This window comes from Pomacea canaliculata, linkage group LG5 (genome assembly GCF_003073045.1).
Source record: "Pomacea canaliculata isolate SZHN2017 linkage group LG5, ASM307304v1, whole genome shotgun sequence".
In the NCBI taxonomy this organism is placed as follows: Eukaryota; Metazoa; Mollusca; class Gastropoda; order Architaenioglossa; family Ampullariidae; genus Pomacea; species Pomacea canaliculata.
The window spans coordinates 30,660,961-30,681,050 of record NC_037594.1 but is presented as its reverse complement, the minus strand read 5'-3'; the positions used below and the strand labels follow the sequence as shown (position 1 = coordinate 30,681,050).

At 40.6% G+C, this 20,090-nt stretch overlaps 1 protein-coding gene across 10 annotated transcripts in view; it reads left to right on the top strand.

Annotated features, from left to right (window-relative positions):
• The window catches only part of LOC112563804 (5'-AMP-activated protein kinase subunit gamma-1-like), a 93,793-nt gene that overhangs the window by 36,254 nt on the left and 37,449 nt on the right, over positions 1–20,090 (top strand). For 5 of the 10 annotated variants that reach the window (XM_025238154.1, XM_025238155.1, XM_025238161.1 and 2 more), the window contains exons 2-3: positions 13,801–14,370; positions 15,599–15,650. In XM_025238154.1, the coding sequence (XP_025093939.1) occupies positions 13,801–14,370; positions 15,599–15,650 (622 nt within the window). Of the gene's footprint in view, positions 1–1,754; positions 1,773–4,891; positions 4,967–6,488; positions 7,309–13,800; positions 14,371–15,598; positions 15,651–20,090 lie in introns of those variants that run through there. The other 5 variants (XM_025238157.1, XM_025238153.1, XM_025238162.1 and 2 more) reach the window with 4 other exon arrangements.

The following is a 20,090-nucleotide window of genomic DNA, read 5'->3' as shown; positions in this document are numbered from 1 at the left end:
TATGCTTTACCTCGGTCTCTCGCTTTTATATAAAATCGGGTATTTCGTTGTTCTACGCCTATTCATCTACAGCGAGCTTTTAAAAACAATATGAAGAATATTTAATCAATACACTTCTCAAGTAATTTAATGAATGACGCGATTTTTAATAACTAAATTTTTTTTTTTTAATGGGCAAATCCTTGGCTCTGTGAAAATTGTCGCCTTGTAGTCGCGAACTATAACATGAACAGGATAAAGAAGAGCAAGAGGTAAATAAGATCAGTGCCTTTTTTAATGCATTCTTCTTCCAAGTGCCTTGAACAAATCTTGGCTCTCAATAGATTGAAACTTGTGTCTGATCTAGCGGCCTGTAGCATGAATGAGAGCCGCTCGCCACTTGTCTTGATCTGTCGATATTCCTGCTCGCGGAAGCGGAAAAAAATTTACACCGAACGATTTGATACTTGCAGTTACATTCTACCAGCAGCAGTATCAACCGCCTTTTGTGTGTTTCTTTATTGATGTTACTCTAGCAGACTTTGCTGACATAGCCATTAAAGTCCTTCGCTAAACCAATGTAGGCTTAACCGGAAGTTCTGAGGTCCCGAGCCTCGTTCTAGCAGTTAAGTGAAAAAAATCGTCTGCAAGCTGTCCAGGGGATCTACGTTCATGGAGATAGTGAATTTCTGTAGAGCACCTACAAAGAAATCGCAACCCTTTGACACAAAAACTAAAATGTCAAAGGTCAGTTGTTACTTCTTGTGAGCCACCATTGTTCGTTACTTTAAATGTGCAATAATCACTGTGTAGATACAGTACAGTACCCGTCAATAGATTGTAGGTGTGTGTGTGTGAGAGGGAGAGAAAGCATGAATGAAGCTTGAAGATAGGCACGTGTGCGAGATTGAAGGCAGTCGGGGTTAGGAGGGTGAGAACTTGTGGAATTTATTGTATTGTACACACAGGTGTCTGAAACGGCTTGGAACATTGATAAGACATCTAGGACAGATAGGAATCCTTTCATTGGTCCCTTACCGAGGTCGCGAGGAGACCTATAGCTTGGATCGGGTTTTTATCAGGGGTTAGTAGGTACAAGACTGTCTGGCCTTTCTTCTGAAATGACAGAGTGCTTCTGTGTTGCAAATACCCGTCTGCTATGAAAAGCTTCCCATGGCTTTTCTCTGTTGCAGGGGAAAAAATATCGTCTGTTAGTTTGCAGAAGATCGGGATGTGGAATTGTCTTAATCCTCCACCTCCATTCGTTATCTTTTGTTGATGTGTCTAGCGCGTGCTTTAAGACTTGAGGGGTTCTCTTATCTTGTAATTTCATAAAGAAACAATCAACATAACTTGCGGCATAAACAGGGAAAACTTATGTAATAATTAAAATTGACAGAGTAGAAACAGAATTCCAAAATGTGTAAAGAAATCTTGGTAGCACCCGATACTTAAAAATGTCTTTAAAGTTATTGCATACACACAACAGTATTAAAACCCAGAAATATTTACCACCACTATAGGTGTATCACAATGCGTCTTTGCCGCCAAAGTATCACAACGAAATTGGATAGGTCTCTTTAAATCCTCTAATATTACCTATCCAACTGTCACCCCACCCCCACACATGTGTCACCTGGTGGGAAATGGGTCTGTAGATCACCTGACCGAATAAAACAGCGGCCACCACAAGCCGCTCACCCAACTGCTAACAAGGGCATTATTCTGACTGTTGGACACTTTACTCTCCCAGAAAGTGTAGAAAACAACACAGAAACCAACCGCAGCTGATGGTAATGTATTTTGTAATATATTAGAATTTCATCATCTGGTAGTAGTTATTCACAAAAATGTATAAATATTGAGAAATTTGAGTTATTTGTGCAAACGAAGCCATTTACCATTTTATGTTGGATTACTGTTTACGATGAGTCTGCCACAAAACATTGATGTTTGAAGCTGTCAGTGCGTTCAATATCTAATAATGTAGATGTACTGCATGGACGAAAGTCCATTGAACCAGCCTGAAATGTTATCTCTCTTAGACTCTTATAATGTGAGGACTGTCAGTGACACATGTATCAGTATGAAGCTCGATCTACTTGCATTGACTGGCTTCTGTTGAGTGTGTTTGTATGAATCACACTCCTTTGTCCGTATTCGTGTGAACAGACTGGGTCCTGCCGTGTAAAAGCACATTACAATTTCTGTGGTGAATGAACTTCTAGCTATCTGCCACAACCACGGTGAAGGGTGAGGTCAGGGCTTTTTGAAGGGGCGTGCTCTTGCTCCGCGTGTAGGGTTAAAAGTTCACATCACTTTAGTGCGATATTTATCCACGAAAAGATCCCCATCGGGTCATTTGCGGGATAAAGGGTCCTCATACAGCTATATGTGTCTGACACTGGAAACACCATACAAAGAAAACTACAGTCTGTGTTGAGGAACTCTGCTCACTACAACTACGCTCTTCGTGTGATCGTATCTTTACTATTCCTGTCACCATGACAACAACATACAGGATTTTTAGCTGCCGTGCAAACCGTACAAAAGAGAATTCGGTCTCCTTCCACATCCGCCACCTGTCATTGAATGTGTTCAACGTGCGGTGAAAACAAACCTCTTGAAAATTACTCCTGACAAAGGTCCACACAATAGAACTCCTTTTTCAATCCCACCCCATTCCTTTTTCCATTTGTTGCCACTTCCCGTCTCTGATGAATTGCTACACTCTTATTTCTTGTTACCAGTTCTGGTTGCTCGTTGCCTTTTCTATACTTGCCTTTCATTGTTCATCCTTCTGTTCCTTCGTATATTAGCCATGTCTCGTTCTTGTCCCAAGCACTAACAGCACAGTCATTACTAGCGTGAGGATGCGCTATACAAATCACACATTTATTATAATTTTAAGTTTAGAACCTTTAACAATAATCTTCCAGTCCAGACTGAACGGTTGTGCAATATACCAAGATTACAACGACACTGTGCTAAATGTAAAGACAGTGATATTATACTATGTGAATTTGTGATTACTTCAAAAATGAAAGAAAATGATCAATTCCTAAATTTTATGTTAGCTATCCTGCAGTTACATTTAACAGTCTCTTATACTCTACAAAAAAAACCTGTATTGAGAACACCTATCCAATTAATACAGTATTATTTGTGATAGTTTTGTAATGTTGCTGATTTAAGTCTTGTTAATGCAGTATAATTATTAATATCATTGCCATCCATATTATAATTAAAAACAAAACCTCTTTCAATTATTATAATAAAAGCTATGTCTGAGAGTATCATTTTCCTTTTATATGTATATCACTGTCTTATATCTACTTGTATTCAAGCTCTGTATATATTTATTCAAGCGCTAAATAAGTTGTATGGGTGACCTGCTATTTGGGGAAGATATCAGTCTATCCTTACTTACCCTTCAAGATGTGAACGAATGAAATTAATGTTGACAGATACACAATGCATTGAAAAACACACCTATGCTCTTGAAAGTTCCTGTTCACTGTAATGTAAATATGTAAATATGTAGATATGTAGATGTGTGGACAGTGTGGTGCACAGTGTAGGCTGTGAGGGGGAGGCAGGAGCAGTTGTTTCTACCGTTGACACAACGGCTAGTCCCCTGTGGCTATCTCTCATCTCGCTATGAGACAGTCGTCTTCTCCACACCTCCCTCCATGCTCCTCCTGCTCCTCTGACAGTGATGAATGTAGCTCACAGCCAAGGAGCCGTGAACAGAGCGGCCTGACACACTTACACCAAACTTCATGACACGTGTGCGTGACACGCGGGTGACACACTGACACCTAGCTGCTGGCATCACCCGCACGATATTTTCACTGGGTTTTTGGTGGCAATTATTGCCACGCCAACATTTCTGTATTATCACCGAGGCTAACACAAAGTCCGAGTGACGGCCGGTGACGTGTACGTGGCGTGACACCGCGGGCTGCACGTCACCGGCGCAGTTGCCTCCCATGGCCATGCCGCCAGCAGTGTGTGATGCACAGGTCACGGGGTCACGGACTGCAACACACGTGTGCCTCGCGTAGTGGGCGACTCGGGCATCAGGCCTACATGCCTGTGTGACAGGGAAAATATTGTGGGCCGTGAGTGACATCGTCCTGCCACTTCCAATGTCATGTGCAGCATGAATGTTCTCCACGAGCAACAAATTTCAGATATTTTTAGCTCTTGAGAAAAGGTGTAGACACAGAGGGTGGTCATAATTGCGGTTAGCTCGCACATACCATCTGTGAACTCGCACTCACTGACTTGAAAATGTCATTTCCCGTTGTTTTCTGTTTATTGTTGTTCACGTGCTGCTTCCTGGCGACCAGACATACCTTACATCTAATCAAAAACTCTTCACACTAAACAAAATGTCTTGGGTCTGTTGTGTCAAACGTTGTGTGCGCCTGAGGTGGGAATAAGCCGGCAGGACGAGCATGACGTCACACGTAGGACGTCATCCCTCCACCGTTAGGTTGTGCTTGTGACGTGGCTGGAGTCATGATCTGACGTAGTTGGGAGCAGCTTTGAATCTGGAAACACAAACCGAAATCAGTTTTGACAGACTTGCCTGTCATGTGCTCGTGCATCATTGTGCAGACAGGAGGGACTGGCACTCACCTAGCGGCAGGTTTCCTCCCCCTGCACCTACTGCTCCACCAGCCCTCGCTTGCATTCCTGTCCTGCGCACAGGTCCCCCAGTGTCATGTACATGTTCATTATTTATGTTCATTCTTCGCTCAGCTCACATAAGTTTCCGCTTTTGTGTTGCTGATATCCCGATGAGACGACACTAGATCTGGCAGTGTACTGGCTACTGTGCCACGTGGTGGCTGCCATGTCAGGTCCTCATTGCTGTTGTTAGGTCTGGCAGCTGCTCTAGCACCTGTCACACCTGGCAATGAACCTCATCACCGTCTTGAGGAAATGGAGACACCAGAGGAAGGAGAAAATGCCAAAGGTTTGATTCTACATTTAAGCATTTCCGTTTTCGTGTATCTGTCGATGAGGCGACATACAAGATTTTACTATAATAATGACAGTTTTAAAAAAATTCTGCAATCTCTGTCTTTCAGTCATTCAATCTCTGTTTTTCAGTCATTCAATCTCTGTCTTTCAGACATTTACTTTCCTCGTGCTAGGTCATCCACTTTAAAAACTTGTTTCAATACAAAATTATCACTTTATCGAAAATCGTCTACAAGTTTTATCCGCTCATTCTCTCTTTCTCTCTCTCATTAAAGTCATGTGGGTGGTGCTGCACGCGCCCGTGCGTCACACGCCTACAGTAATAACTTCACATTTACAAACAAGCAAGGTCATCATGATACTGCTACTTGACTGTCATCATTACTGTCACATCTTTTTGACACCTCTTCACTGCTCCGTCGTCATCATAATATTATTGTCACTTCACTGTCAATATAGCAGGTCCAACTTGTTGGTAACAACATATGTGTTAAAGCCTGACATAGTGGCAGACACACCCTCCGAGTATCCCCGTGTCAGTTTGTCTTTCCAGCTCTTACCAACACATTGTCGGTTTGTTGTGTTTGGTTTTTACGGGGTATTGTTTTTTTTTTTTTTTTTTTTTTTTTTGTTTATTTGGTTGGGTTTTTTTCAGTTTTATTTTACTTTACCATCCCGATATTTTTCGCTTGCTACCAACTAAGACCGATTTTCATATAAACGTCACCATCATACTCTAAGAGAAAAGTTATCACAATATCATCCATATCATCCTCTACTATCTAGGGCTAAAAGAAACAGTAATGGACGAGGGCGTTTCATGCGGAATTCGACTGCATCCCCCTGCTTATCTATTTTCCATTTGTCTTCTCCTCTCCTGTCTTTTCCTCTCCTCTCCCACACACACAGTGGTATTGTGCTCTCAGGCGGGACCCTGACATGTGTGAATTTGCTTGGCGAGGTATTATTTTCTCTGCAACCACCTGTATTTTTCGCTGCCTCCTCTCTTTTGTGGACGATTTGCATGCAAGAATGTGTGCTGCATGAAGTAACTGCCAGCTGCAGAACTCACCGCAGTAAAGAGTTGCTTGCCAAAGGAATAAATGAATAGTATTAATAGATTTTAGTTTATCTTGTAGCAGACACCTGGGCAAGAATGTGTGCGGAGAACGGGAAACGGGGGGAGGCGTGAAAACATTCTGCGTCGTCGCTGTGGAAACTGGCAGACACGTGCAGCATCGCACTTGGCTGTGCAACACGCAGTGACACATCATCTCACCCTCCCTCACTGTGCACACTGACTAAACACAGACAGGCACAGTTCAGTACATCAGCAAGATGTACAGCAGGTGTTGGAACAGACTGTTCACAGGCAAGTGTTCAATACGGTGGTGGCACCGACTTGCAGAGGTGGTGTCGACCTGTCTTTGATGGTGCCGGCCAACTAACGGGTCAGGGTGCAACTGCCAGGGAGGATCCAGTGCGTTTGGCAAGTCACGTGTGTGTGTTTCTCGCAGCAGGCGGAGGACTTTAGTGACACTGCCACTTGGCATTACTATGCAGTGCCTCACCTCGTGTCATGACGTAACATCCGCAGCGTGGTGGGGCTGGCTGGTGGAAGCACGTGCGGCACACATCGCCGTGCCAGCGACTGGCAAACACCAGTCGTCAGCTGATGTGTAACCGCCTGACAGACCGCCTTCCTGACTTTGGGCGAGTTGGCTGCAGTTGGCGGGATGGGTGAGCTGTTCTGGTGTGTCAGTGACACCGAGACTGGTTTATCTGAGGTCAAACTTCATTGCTCATGCACTTATCGCTCCCTGTGCCATGTGCTTGGCAACAAGTGTTAGTTTACAACCTCGCCTCCCGCTCGCCACAGCAACTTTCGTCCGACAGGAAGCTTTGCTCTGCGCGTGTGTGCAGACACTAAAGTGCACAGTGTGTGTATGATACTTATGTGTGTACATCCGAGAGACCAGCAGTCACTATGGGATTTAATCTATTTAGGGTCAAGGATACGGTGGGAAGTAGGTCGATTGCGGCCCTAGACAAGCTAGTCGCCTGGATCCTGCAGTAAGGGCGGCATCACTTCAAGACTACAAAGCGGGTTGCGATGGCGCATTGCGCCTTTGTGTTGCGTCGACAGGAAGAAGTAACCAGTTCAAAGAAAACATTGATGTAACTGGGATGAGAATACTTTGTGCGAATGAGAGTTCGACTCCCATGGCTGGAGGACTGCTCAGACACAAAGCCAAACTTAGGGTCAGGATGCTACGGCAGTGTTTCGCGGCTTTAAGTCGGTGTGTCAGGGATGAGGAGTCGCATACCCATCAAGTAAGTGCATGTTGATTTGCCTCCCTCACCCAGAATCACCTCAGTGATCACATGCACTCGGACATTCAGTTATCTACAACAGTCTTGGGTAGGGAGACAAGGCCAAGTGTATGTTGGGAGTAAGCATAACAACATTAACCACTTGCCGCAAAGATGCTCATGTTTCAGCGAAGATTTGAGGTAGGAGTAAGAATTATCCAGGTTTTTTTTATTGTGTTACAGACTTCATTTATTCTCTGCAAAAATCAGAATGTCATCGAAAGACAAATGAGTATAAACTGTTGCAGTTTTGGAGTGAGTGGGTGGTTGGGGGTGGGGCGATAAGATAAGTATAATGTAGTTTCTAACTTCAGTAAAAGTCTCTCCCTATTTATTGTGAAAAGATGTATGTCACTGCAAACATGCATGGCAATGCTAATCTCTGCGCTGGTGGCAAAAAAGATAAAAGCTCTTCGTGCGGTTATCTCAATTTCTGAGTTTGAGATGATAAAAATGCGTGGAACATGGATAGTAACCTGGACACTCCACTATCGAACTGTTGATGATAGAGGCAAACAATAAGCTTCAGCAAACAGTTTACTACTATCAGGATGGCGCTGACAAGACGACCAGGTGTCAAACAAAGTCACATTCAACTTTGTTATCTAATCGTGAGTGGAAATCATCTTATGTACCCAATCTTCAAAGCATATTTCCAAGCTGAGATGCAGGCAATCTGTACAAACTGCAGAGTTTTATCAGGATGGTCGCGTTTGGTGTCGACTCCATAAAGCTGTGAAACTTTTAATTTTTTTTTTTTTAAAGGTATAGGGCACGAGTTCGTTCATTTGCCATGTACACGGTTTGACACCACCCTGCGAAGACGATTCTTTATGTAACCATGAAAGGGGGTTGACAGTTACAGGGTCAAGTAGTGATTTACAATAAATATTTTTAAATAATTTTACTTCTCATTTTTAAATAATCTTTTAAGGCGACACGTGCTCTAGAGAGTCAACCGTTGCTTGTCGTTTTTCAAACAGTAGCACTGCAGTGATGCTTTGAAAGAATGATTCGAATCATCTTTACTAATGCTTGCGAGGCTTGTGTCACAAACTTTGTAGCCAGTCTGCTACAAAATCAGTGCGGAAGAAGGTTAGTTTGTTTTGTTTTGTTTTTTTCTGGCGGACCAGTCGCTAACTTTCTGCGATGGATGCTATCAGGTGATGTCAAAATGTCACCCGACTACTAGTTAGACAGGTGCGTGAGTAGTATCAACAGCATTCAAACAATGTTATTTTTTCTTCTTCACTTCTCCAGTGTTTAACTCTTCTCATTGTCGAAGTAGACTGTCCGGAACAAAACCATGTATATCGCTTTAAGTATAACCAATGTTCGTCATATGAATATACAGCGAAGATAAACACTTTTCCGAAGATAGTATTAAAGAATAAATGTGTAGCGTGTAGGCGAAGATCACAAGATAATACTAAATTTTGGGGAAATAGAACAAACTGTAAAGTTTTTACGGGCGGATCAGATAGACTAATAAAGTGTTGTAACATCAGATACAGGTGTATGATATCTGTGTATAGAGAGAGAGGTGTATGCCCCATAGAGGGCCTTGGCTACTACAGAGGTTCGAACTTTGATGTGACTACCCGCACCTTCCGGAGAGGTCTGGACAAATGGAAAACCGAGGGCCTTCAAAATACTTGACTAAACGGTTCTCGAAGACATGCAGTGATGGAGCGGATGTTCTACTTGTCAGGCTGTTCCAGACACCGACGGCCTCCAGTCTGTGCTTATAGACGAGAAGCCCGTTTTCGTGAACTGGTGACCTGTAGTGCCCCAGTCCCAGGTATCTGCCCTGTATAGATACAGTATAAACCGTGAATCATCTTATGTACCTAGATGAGATACACGAAGCTTAGCATCCATAGTTCTATTGTCATTCTGCATGCTCAAGCTCGGAATTCTGTTTGAGTGAGGCTAAAAACGAATGGTGACATGAGTCAGTCTTCAAATATTTGTGAAAGTTTCCGTTGTTAGGATTTGCTTTGTGACGTCACGGAAAGAGATGCAGACGAGGAAGCGCTTCTGAACACGTTCATCGCCCCTCGATCATGACCTTCCCTAACGGTTATACGTCCCCACAAATTGGTTTTGTGTCTACACTTTGGTTACATGTTTAAGTGCAGCCTGTGTGCGTTCATCTCCAGCCCAATGTTGATCTGCAAGAGTCAATAGCAGTCGAGGGACAGAATAATGGGCGATTGCATCACCTTTGCCCTCTGCTCTGGCGGGGTCAAGGTGGAGTGCGAGGGCGTTAGTGGCGGAGAGTGGAGCTGTGTGTGACAGTCATGACATGACAGACAGGCTGGTAGGAGGCGCCACCTGGGAGGATCAGGCTGACAGACTTCCATCGTATTGCGTGTCACCACACGATTGTGCAACTGCATCACTGGTCCTGTGTATTAAGCTTTATTGTGATGTGCAAGGCTGGCAACGTTTCTGTGGAAAGATTGTCATTGCTGAAACGCCTTTTTCGTGTCGGGGTGCTCACAGACGGCCCCCAAGCGATTCCAGCATTGTAACTAATGGAGAATTCAAAGACCGTGTTGTAAGGAAAAGAGTGCTGCCGAGTGCAATCTGCGGAAATCACAATTGTCAAATTGTCAGTTGACAAAGGGGGTTTGTAATACGCAGCTGAGAACGTTTGGATTTGTTAATGCAGGAAGTTTTTCACGGGTAACGATCCCCACGTTGTTAGTGAAAAAAAGAAAATGAATCCGATGGCAGATGTGGATAAACGGGGATATTTCACACCTCACTCTTGCTTTGCAGCTCTCACTGCTGCCAGCAAAGCCCTTACCATCCACACAATGCACCCAGAAAATCACTAACAGTTGACGATCGCAGCATTGGAAACGCTGATTTGAACACACATGGTGACATTCATTAATGTTGATGTTTAAGAATAAAGTCTCCGCCATTTTAAAAATTCAGCAATTAACTATCCAAAGTTATCTTAATTTTGTATCCCATATTAAAATTAAAAGGAACTAAAGAGTTACTACATTGACCTAATTTTAATTGAGGTTAAAAAAAACCAACAACAAAAAATTATCCTTATCACCCAGTTCAGTAATGGCAGTCCATTAATGGCACACAGCTCCATGCCCCACTCTCTTCTCTTCAATCAGCTCAGCTCTACTCTGTTCAATGAGATCTTACCAATTTATGTACTCTGGTTGTGAGTGTCATCTGAATAATACATTTATACCAATGTTTCAGACCTTTAGGACTTTCGTGTAAAATCTGTCTGCATTGTGGTTTTAGTAAAGCAGAAAAAAAACGAATTACACAATAGCCTACTTTTGTAATTATATAGCTAACTTTAAATATGTAAGTAAAATTTTATTACCTGATTAGGTATCAACCTAGAGGCCATTCACAGTAAAAGTCCAAATTCATTGCATACTTGCAACAGAAAGATGCCAAACAAAATTTGCCCTACTATCATCAGACACACAACTAAACACATTTCATGAATCCTCTTCATCACCATGACAATATACAAGACGTCATCATCCTTACACTTATTTTGATTTGCATTAAGATCATCAAAAATGATAAGAGGGACATCACCGTAGCTTTTGATTATAATACAGCCTTTGAGCAAGGAGATGCCATTAGATATTTGACAATGACAATGCTTTATTAAAGAGAGCTAAAATAAGAAAGAAAATGCTTTTTTCCATTTAGCCCTCGCCCTTTACAGGGAAAAAATTAACTAAGTAAATAAAGTAATTAAGTATTATGAGAATAATTTGCAGTAAACATAAAAGATGGTGGATATGAACAAAGTGGTGGTTAAGAAAAAAATATATATATATGTATATATTTACAAGGTTTCCTGGAGTTGGGAGGTATCTCTAGAGGCCTCATCTAATTGTCTTGAAAATTTTTAGGTAGATGGCATCAAAAGCAGTTCAGGGAGTTCAATTTCTTAATGAAGAGGGACCTGAAGAAAATAGCTTGCGAGTGAGTCCTTGTCCTTCAGGCAAGCAACCAACACATATTATCTGCAATAAGTTTCAGCAATAGAGCACAGAAAGATCTGTCCAGACTTTACTGGTGTATATAGTGAAGAGTATCAGAGACAATACACACCCACTTGGGGCATCTGTATTGTGATCAGTGTTCAAAAACTATGCCCCCTCCTGCCCCACGTAGGTTGTTCCAGAGAAACACCCTCATCCAGAACACTACGGTTGTGTTAACTTAAGTGCAAGGAGACACAAGTGTGGCTGAATGGCATTAAAAGCAGATGAGAAGTTTGTGAATAGTATATGAGTGTATGTACCAGTGCTGTCTAGATGACTTGCTATCACATGATGTAGTCAAGCAGGCATCGTCCATTTTTCTTTTTGCTTTGTACAAAAAACTTACGACGATCTGGTTGATCAGCAGTGTCATTGACTAATTGGTTGAACACAACCCTCTCCATGCACTTAGCAAGAACAAGGGTCAAAGTTACTCGTCTGAAGTCATTTATTTCTTTGATGTATAATATTTTTGGTTCTTGAACAATGATGGGGGTTTTCCATAGCTCAGGAAAGAATTGACAGTTCAGGAACAGATAGAACAAATGTGTAACCGTTGGGTTCAGCTGCTAGACGCAGAGTCTGAGCACCCATCTGGTCTGGGAGCTTTGAAGGGATTAATCCTGAAAAAACAAGGTATTACAGCACTCTCGTCCACTAAAATATCACACGGTGATGGGGAAGAACAAAGTAATTCACTTTCCCGAGAAAAGCCATGCACTTCAGCAAACCCCACAACACATCCTACATCCTGTCTTTTTTTTGTCCCACATCTTATCATTTTTGTCAGACCCAGCTATTCCTCACATGCAATTCGTCTCGTTAGCTTCATCTCTAACTTGTCTTTATACTCAGTTTTCACCAGCCTGGTCTTGTGTCAAAATTCTTTGTTCAGTTCTCTTACCTTTCCCATATCAACCTGGATTTATGGCAGGTTTTAAGGTCTTTGTTAATCCATGGCTTATTATTGGCAAACAGTTTGCCAATTTTTTCATATTTGGTTCCACAACACAGTCTTCACAGAAGTGGATGTAGGCAGTCACAGTTTCTGGGTTTTCATGATAATCAGAGCAGCTGTCAAAGAACAACTGCCAGTCCATTGCCTCAAAACAGCTACACAGTGCTTCGATCTTGTAATATGACCATTGCTTAATCTCATAACTGTAGTTTAACAGTTTTCACGTGTTGTCTTTATCTTGGGATGAGGTTTGTCCAACATGGTTCTGCTGAATGGAGTAGCTAACATGTTGGTACAGGCAATTCTTAGATCACAATTATTAAAATCGCCATGAATAAAGACAGTGGCAGCATCATTGTTGACCAGAAACATGCACCAAAATTGTCCAACTTCATGTGGCAAGTAAAATGGCCTAGATGACACAGTATTTGATACATGTGTGTATGTGTTTTGTGCTTTTTTTTGTGTGTGTATATATATATATGTTGTTTTATCTGAGTTGATATGCATAAGTGCTTTTAATTTTACAGTTTTAGGTACTGTGTGTATACAAGTGGTGCTATCCTGAGAGTATTCTTGTGATTCTTTTTGCGTGGTATAATTAGCTACTGTATAATCTGTGTACACTGCATTGACCCCTTTGAGTGCTCAGAAAACCATCATTTAAATACCATTTGACGGAGATCCAAACTACTTGTATCTTTACTCCTAACTGTGTGTTAAATGTCTGCATGAGTATATATGCCTGCCCTTGTGAGCAGGAAAAATTTCTGTCCTGGGTCTCCTCGACAGACAATAAAGTCTGATTTGATTTGATTTATCATAATCATCACCACCATCAACATTATGGGTGGTCTAGTGCTGCATAAAGTGCATGTCAACAAGACAAAACACATTCTCTTTTCTCTCTTGATGTGGCACCTGTTTACAAGACTGGACTAGCTTGTTGTGATACAGCCTTAGTTACTGACTTATGCCTAACGCCTGCATTCAAAATGTTTGAAAAATTAGTAGAGAATACAGCGGAGCAGATTGATATTTTAATAGCTTTTCATACAGTAAACTTGAAACAACAAAGAAAATGAATATTGTGGCATTTGTTATGCATTTTGTCTTTTGTTTAAATGTTATATTTGAAAATCCTAACGAGAAAATCCATTTTATTTACAGACTATTATTAATTTGTTAGCATGAAACCAATTGTTTAAATCATTCAATACTGATGAATTGACTAAATTAAGCTGTAGCTAGGAAGACGTTCACATCTACAAGTGGAAACTGCATAAAAAGAGTTAAAATACATTTCAGACATAGCTTATTATTTGCACAAAATCACCATCTAAAAGTTAAAACATCATACTAGGTGACAACAAGAAACAGTGACAGGATTAAATTATGGGAATACTTTCAGTGCAGGTCTCTCAAGCATTACCTCTTATTTTCCAGGATTTAAGTGCCTTTGCCATGCCACTTTTGGAATCAGACCTTCAGGACGGCATTGGCACAATGGACTTCGAATCAGATCAACATGGCCAGCATCGATCTAGCTCTACATCATCTGGTATCAAAGGCCTGATTAGTGGCAAGTCCCGGCAGCGCAACAGGTCTGGGGATGACTCAAAGACTGGCTCTCCAACCACCAGCTCCAAGGTGAAAAGCTTTTTTGACACCTTTAGGCCACGTTCAAAGTCAGATGTTTCTGGTTTGAAGAAGCCAGGAAAGAAAAGTGCCTCGGGCATCGGAATGGATCGTTCAATGGATGAAACACATCTGGCCCAGCTTCCAGCACCTTACTTAAAGCAGTCCACTGACCCCATAAGCCCAATGGGACTGATTTTGGAAGGACAACTATTGGATGTTTCACCAGAGGGGACAGAGCGCATGCGGCATAAATCTGCAGGTGCTGGTGCTTATATTCCTGCCAGAGACAACTTCATGAACAAATTTCGTGCACGTTCAAATTCGGATTCACGAACTAAAGGCACTTCTACTCAGCGCAAACCTCTTGTGTCACAGGTGAGAAATTTATTTAGCTTATCTTGCATGTACAATAATAAGCCTTTTGCAGCGTTCTTGTAATTAGTCATCATATTGCTGAAAGAAGCACATGCACTATGTGAAGAAAGTCAGTTACAGCATTTTGTATGCCTGGCCATATGATTATCCACATGCACATCTGCTCACCTTTGTCTTCACTTTCATGGTCTTTGTCCTCAGCATAGAGAGCAGATTTGCTAGAGTTCAGCAAACAAAATCAGCTAACAGCAAATCAGATTCCCAAAGTTTTTTGTGTGTCTCATAGCAAAAAGGCCAAATATTAGGAGGCTAGTTGACAAAATATCCAGTTATTTCATGTATTTGCTACTTTTGTGAAAAAAGTCTTTGATTCAGAAAATCCGCTGCTTTGGGGCATTGTCAGTTATCAGAAAATAAGTAAATGAGTACACAAAATAATATTAACATGACAACATATTAAGCAACAGATTTTTGTGGCATGCAAGGGGAATAATTTGAAGTTCTACATTTTTATTAAACTTTTCTTTGCATCATTCAGTGACTGCTTGTAGAGATGATCTGCCAGCCACATCATGCTGGCAAGAGATAAGAGGCAAGCAGTATTTGGGATAACTTTTCTAACCCTCCAGCAAGGGTAGTAGTGTCTTGTTTTGCCTATTGATTGGCAAGAGTGCAGACTATGGTTAATCAAGCTTTTAAATACCAATTGTTATATTGAAACAGATACTGCATTTTATTTGTGGCAAAAGTATTCAGTCGCATTTTTTGCTAAATTTCATTGATCAACCCTCACTCATAATGTGATATAAATGCAGGGTGAAGGTGAGATTAATGTATCATTTTTGCAGTGTGAAAGCTTCATCCTTTTCCTCTAAACATTACTTTTTGGCAGAAGGCAAACTTCTTAGAGAATTATAGGAAAAGTGATAAAATACATATAGGTACAAATCATTATTTTCCAGCTATGAAAATGTTTAGGACAAGCTACATCAATGCATTTTATTATTTAACATTTAAAAAAAACAACTTTTCATGTCAGCACTGATGAACGTCTTTGATAAATGAAAAAAAAAAGTTGTGAGAAGCAGTCAGCAGTTGTATCAATTCATAATCAGATTATTACCTGGAAAATTCCATGTCCACACAAAAATGTCTTAGAAACATTTCTTCTCACATGCCATGACTTGCTGCTGTTTTTTTAATACCGTTGTTGATGAATTTTTTTCAGAAAAGCTTGAGTCCACCTGGTAGTCCAAGATTTTATGAAAAAGGAGCATTATGTGAGTTTTATTTTCATTGTTGAATAGCAGATCTAATTAGTTTTGTTTTTTAGCAAGTAAAATATTGCTGTGATTGCAAAATTGCATGCAATAATAATTTAATTTATAAAGATATATGCATGAACCTGTTGTTAAGGGGAAAACATTAGTCTTCAGTTACCATTCACTAGTTTAACTAGCTTGCACAAATTGCTTTGATTCACTGCTAAAATTCTAGTCTGACCGCAGCCATTCACAGCTGATTCAATCATGAAATAAAGGAAGTTTGATGTATTCTCCAATACTGTACACTTGGATGTTTGCATGCAGCTTCAGTTACTGTTTTGCTCAAAGCCTGGCACCATACTTTATCATTATAAACTAGCCTTGGAGGTGGCCATGCATAACTCTCATGCATACTGAGCCAGTATCAAATGCACACCATATCAGTGGCATATCATGGGCATGCTTTTAACACCCATAAAAGTGTGTGAGAATAACTGTAATAAGAAATCATTGGAAGCAATGAGCATAGATTAGAGAAAAATTATTATAAATTGTCTTTCTCAAGAAAGAAGTAGAATGCCCAAGGAACACATGAAGAGTATAAAGGGTATATAAATATTTTGTAAAGAACTTTCGTTTTTACAGAGTGAAATAACTGAGCGAAATTAGCAGGTGAAAACGATTATTGACAGCAGATATGTAAATATGTACAATGACATTTTGACAGCACAGGCAGAGGAAGTCATGATTTTAGTTCAATACAACAACTTGGAACTCAACTACACATGTGTCAGTAAAGTCACGTGACAGCAAAAAAAGTGGGTGATGTGTGCATCTCTTGTTCAATTAATTATTATCATGTATTGTTTGTGTGTGTGGACACCAAGTCAACTGTTAGATCTCAATTTTTTTTTTTTTTTTATGACTTGCCTGTGACTGCGGTGACATCGGTGTTTTGGAAGTTGTTGTTGACAACAATTTGTGTCATTAGTACTGACACTGACTCGAGGTTGTTGTCGACTCAACTGTCAGACTGTAGCACCACGACACACAGACTCACATCGGAATTTCCTCAGATAAATATAGACACGCTGCATATTCAGTAGCCGGTGTTGGTGGAGGTGGTGGGATGGCTGTGGGCGACCTTCAGCACAACAACAGCGGGCACGGGCAGGGTCGGCGAGGCGCGACAGGTTGCGTTGTTTTCCGCTTCCTGCTGACATTAGTGTAGCCTCCTTAGTGTAGCCGCTCGCTGCTCGTGCCAATGATAGCAAACAGGCTCCTAGTTACAATGGAAGGCCGAAAAGATAACAAAGGTATGCATTCGTTATTCACGCTTCTTTCCTTTCACTGTTAGCTTAAGCCGGCGCGTGCACATGTTTGTGGGAATCGAACTTCGAGCTGTCGCTGAGAATTTCCGGCAACATTAAAGTTTACATTTTGTTTTCCTTCGCTACAGTCGTCATTTCATCATTACAGATGCAGGTTATAAAACAATAATATTCAAGGAGAAAGTTGGCAGTGGGTGTGCGGTTAATGTTGGCAGTAGATGTTAAATGCAGTTTGTTCAAGCTGTAGCTGTAGCAGGAACAGAAAACTCGCCAAACGCTGGATGTGTACGTGTCATGGTGGATAGTTGATAGACTAGTAATTAATGTGCTCGATCTGTGCATGCTATCGGACTGTAGGACTGCTACCTTGTTGTCACATTTATCACTATATCAACCGGTAAACAACCCAAGTACGTTTTGTAAACAAATAATAAAATCAGGCTCATGATCAAACAAGTTTACAATGTTAAGTTACACTTAAGATATTCCTCATATTGCATGTTCAGTAAGCTTTTAATAGTAGTAGTAGGGACTGCATGGCTTCTGATTACCTAGGCCTCACGATTTTATAATGTCCCCTCATTGCAACATTTATTAGTTTATTTTAGGTCTGAGCCTTCTTCAATTTAGATCTCATTTGAAGTACACTGTTCTTTCTTACCATGTGCCTCCTGTTGATGGACATGGCTCCTTTTCTATGAAGTAGCCCAAGTTGTAGGCTCTGTTTCCCATGAAATAACCTTAGTTGCAGTCCCCTCCCCCTCCTCCTCTCCTTAACTCTTAGAGACCCTCACTCCATTTATCTAAAACTAATACTCAAGTTTAATTTTTCACAGGAATTTATAGGATCACATGTAACATGATCAGCATTATCTGTCATCCAACACCTAATAAACATTTTGCAGAGTTCCAAAAAACCAAGAGGATGAGAATATTAAACTAACCAAAGAACAAGGATGTTTGGTTAGCTGTGAAATCAGCATAAACTGTAATCATTGATAGGCAAAAGCAGTTGAATATTTTGAAAGTTACTAAATTACTCTCAGTGGTATAATTTATTTTTGAAATATTCATTTACTTAATGTTTTACCTTAAAATTCTGCTCTATTTAAAACAGAATATGTGGCATGATCTTTTGTATCAGGCCTCATGGTTAGCCATGATAGGTGACATTCTAATAAAATGGATACAATATGTTTTAAAATTAAATGGTAGTTTCTTCAGTTGGTGTAATATGTTTATTATAATTCAGCAACCTGTTTTGTGACCTACATGATTTGTTTTTGTACTGTCCTGTCTGGGCATTGGTCATTCCTACTACCAAAAAACCCACCTCTGTATGAAGGGCAGTCAGACACTTACACATATGGCAATAATCTTTTATTATTATTGTCATCATCATCATAAACTAAAATTCATTCACAGGTACAAAATAGCTTTCAGAAGTAGGTGAGCAAGATAAAGAAAAGAATTTAAAAAATTTTTTGGGAGGGCAAACTATAAATTTACTGGAAAGCCCACTTATCTTTGGGTTTTCCTGAATGAAAGACCATGAGCTGTCACGTCTGCATGAAGTCTGTGACTATTGGAATGATCCAATAAAGTCTTATTAGTGGCATGGAAATTCGTTATCAAACCTGGATGTGACCATGACATCATTTGTGGGTACATGGTGAAGTGGGGCAGTTCTAAGTTTGAAAATTACAATAATTATACTAAAATTATATTCTTCACAGAAGCATTAATATAATTGCAAGTAATAATCTGTGAGTGGTGTTAAAAACAGCATTTGTCTCTCCTTCCTTCCCAAATTTGCAGATTTCAGTTAATTATAATAATAGTTTACTGTTTTTCATATTAGGCAGCTATAATTAATACCTGATCATGCTGTCTCAAGGACTTAAAATTCGTGACCCACTCACTTCACTTACAAATAGCATGAATTAAAGTGACTATCACACTGCCAAAAAACTATAATGTGTGGTACAGAGGAAATCAAACTAAAAAGACTAAAAGTACAAGAAATGATGTCATCATACAAGAGGGAACAATGTATTATTATAATAATGTGAACTTATAACAAGCAGCATCATTACCAAGATAGATCACAATCTCTGCACAGACCAATAGTGATAAATGAAAGATAACAGCCAGTGGACACTGAGGTGATGATAGGTACAGTGAACAACATAAAGAGGATGTACAAGGATAGAATGTAAGGCAATGAAGGTATAAAGGGATGTAGATGCTATAAACTGTAAGATGGAGTCGTTACATAGTGATTAGCATGATAGTATTGCAAGAAAGTTAAGACTGGTAATTCAGGAATAGTACTTTGTGAAAAGATGAGTTTTCAGAGAGCGTTTGAATGTAGCCTTCAAGTCAGAGTGGCAAATGTGATTTTGAAGAGTTCCACTGCTTAGCTGCACAGATGGAGAGGGTTCGTTGTCTGTATGTGACTGTCTTTGTGGGAGGGAAGGATAGATTTCAGTTAAGTGGGGGGGGGGGAGAGAGAGAGTTGAGAGCTTGAAGTCTACTCTATTTTCAATTGTTTGAAAGCCAGTGAAGAAGTGGTGTGACATGTTCACATTTGCCAGTCCAGAAAATGAGACAAGCAGCTGAGTTCTAGACTTTCCTGAAGCTTGTAGATGAGATATTGTGGACAGCCAGCAAGAAGGGAACTGCAGTAGTCTAGTTTAGACAGAACAAAAGAGCAGATGAGAATTTTGGTGGTTGAGATGGACAGAGCATGATATCAGTGTGTGCCTGAGAAGGAGAACACCTAATATATATCTGAGTGTCATCAGCATAAGATTGATCGGATATAGAGAGAAATTGAATTAGAGTAGTTAGTGTACATGATAAAGATGATGGGACCAAGTACAGAACCTTGGGGTACTCCTGAGCAAACAGAGACCGGTGGAGACAGCCATCCACTATAACTGAATCCTATCTGAGAGATATGACTGAAACCAGTCGAGTGGGGAGCCTGAGATGCCATAGAGAGTAGTGAGTCTATGAATGAGAGTAGTGTAGTCTATTGTATCAAAGGCAGCTGTCAGGTCTAACATGGTGAGAAATGAGATGTCATGTCTATCCACAGCAGACAAAATGTCGTTTGTCA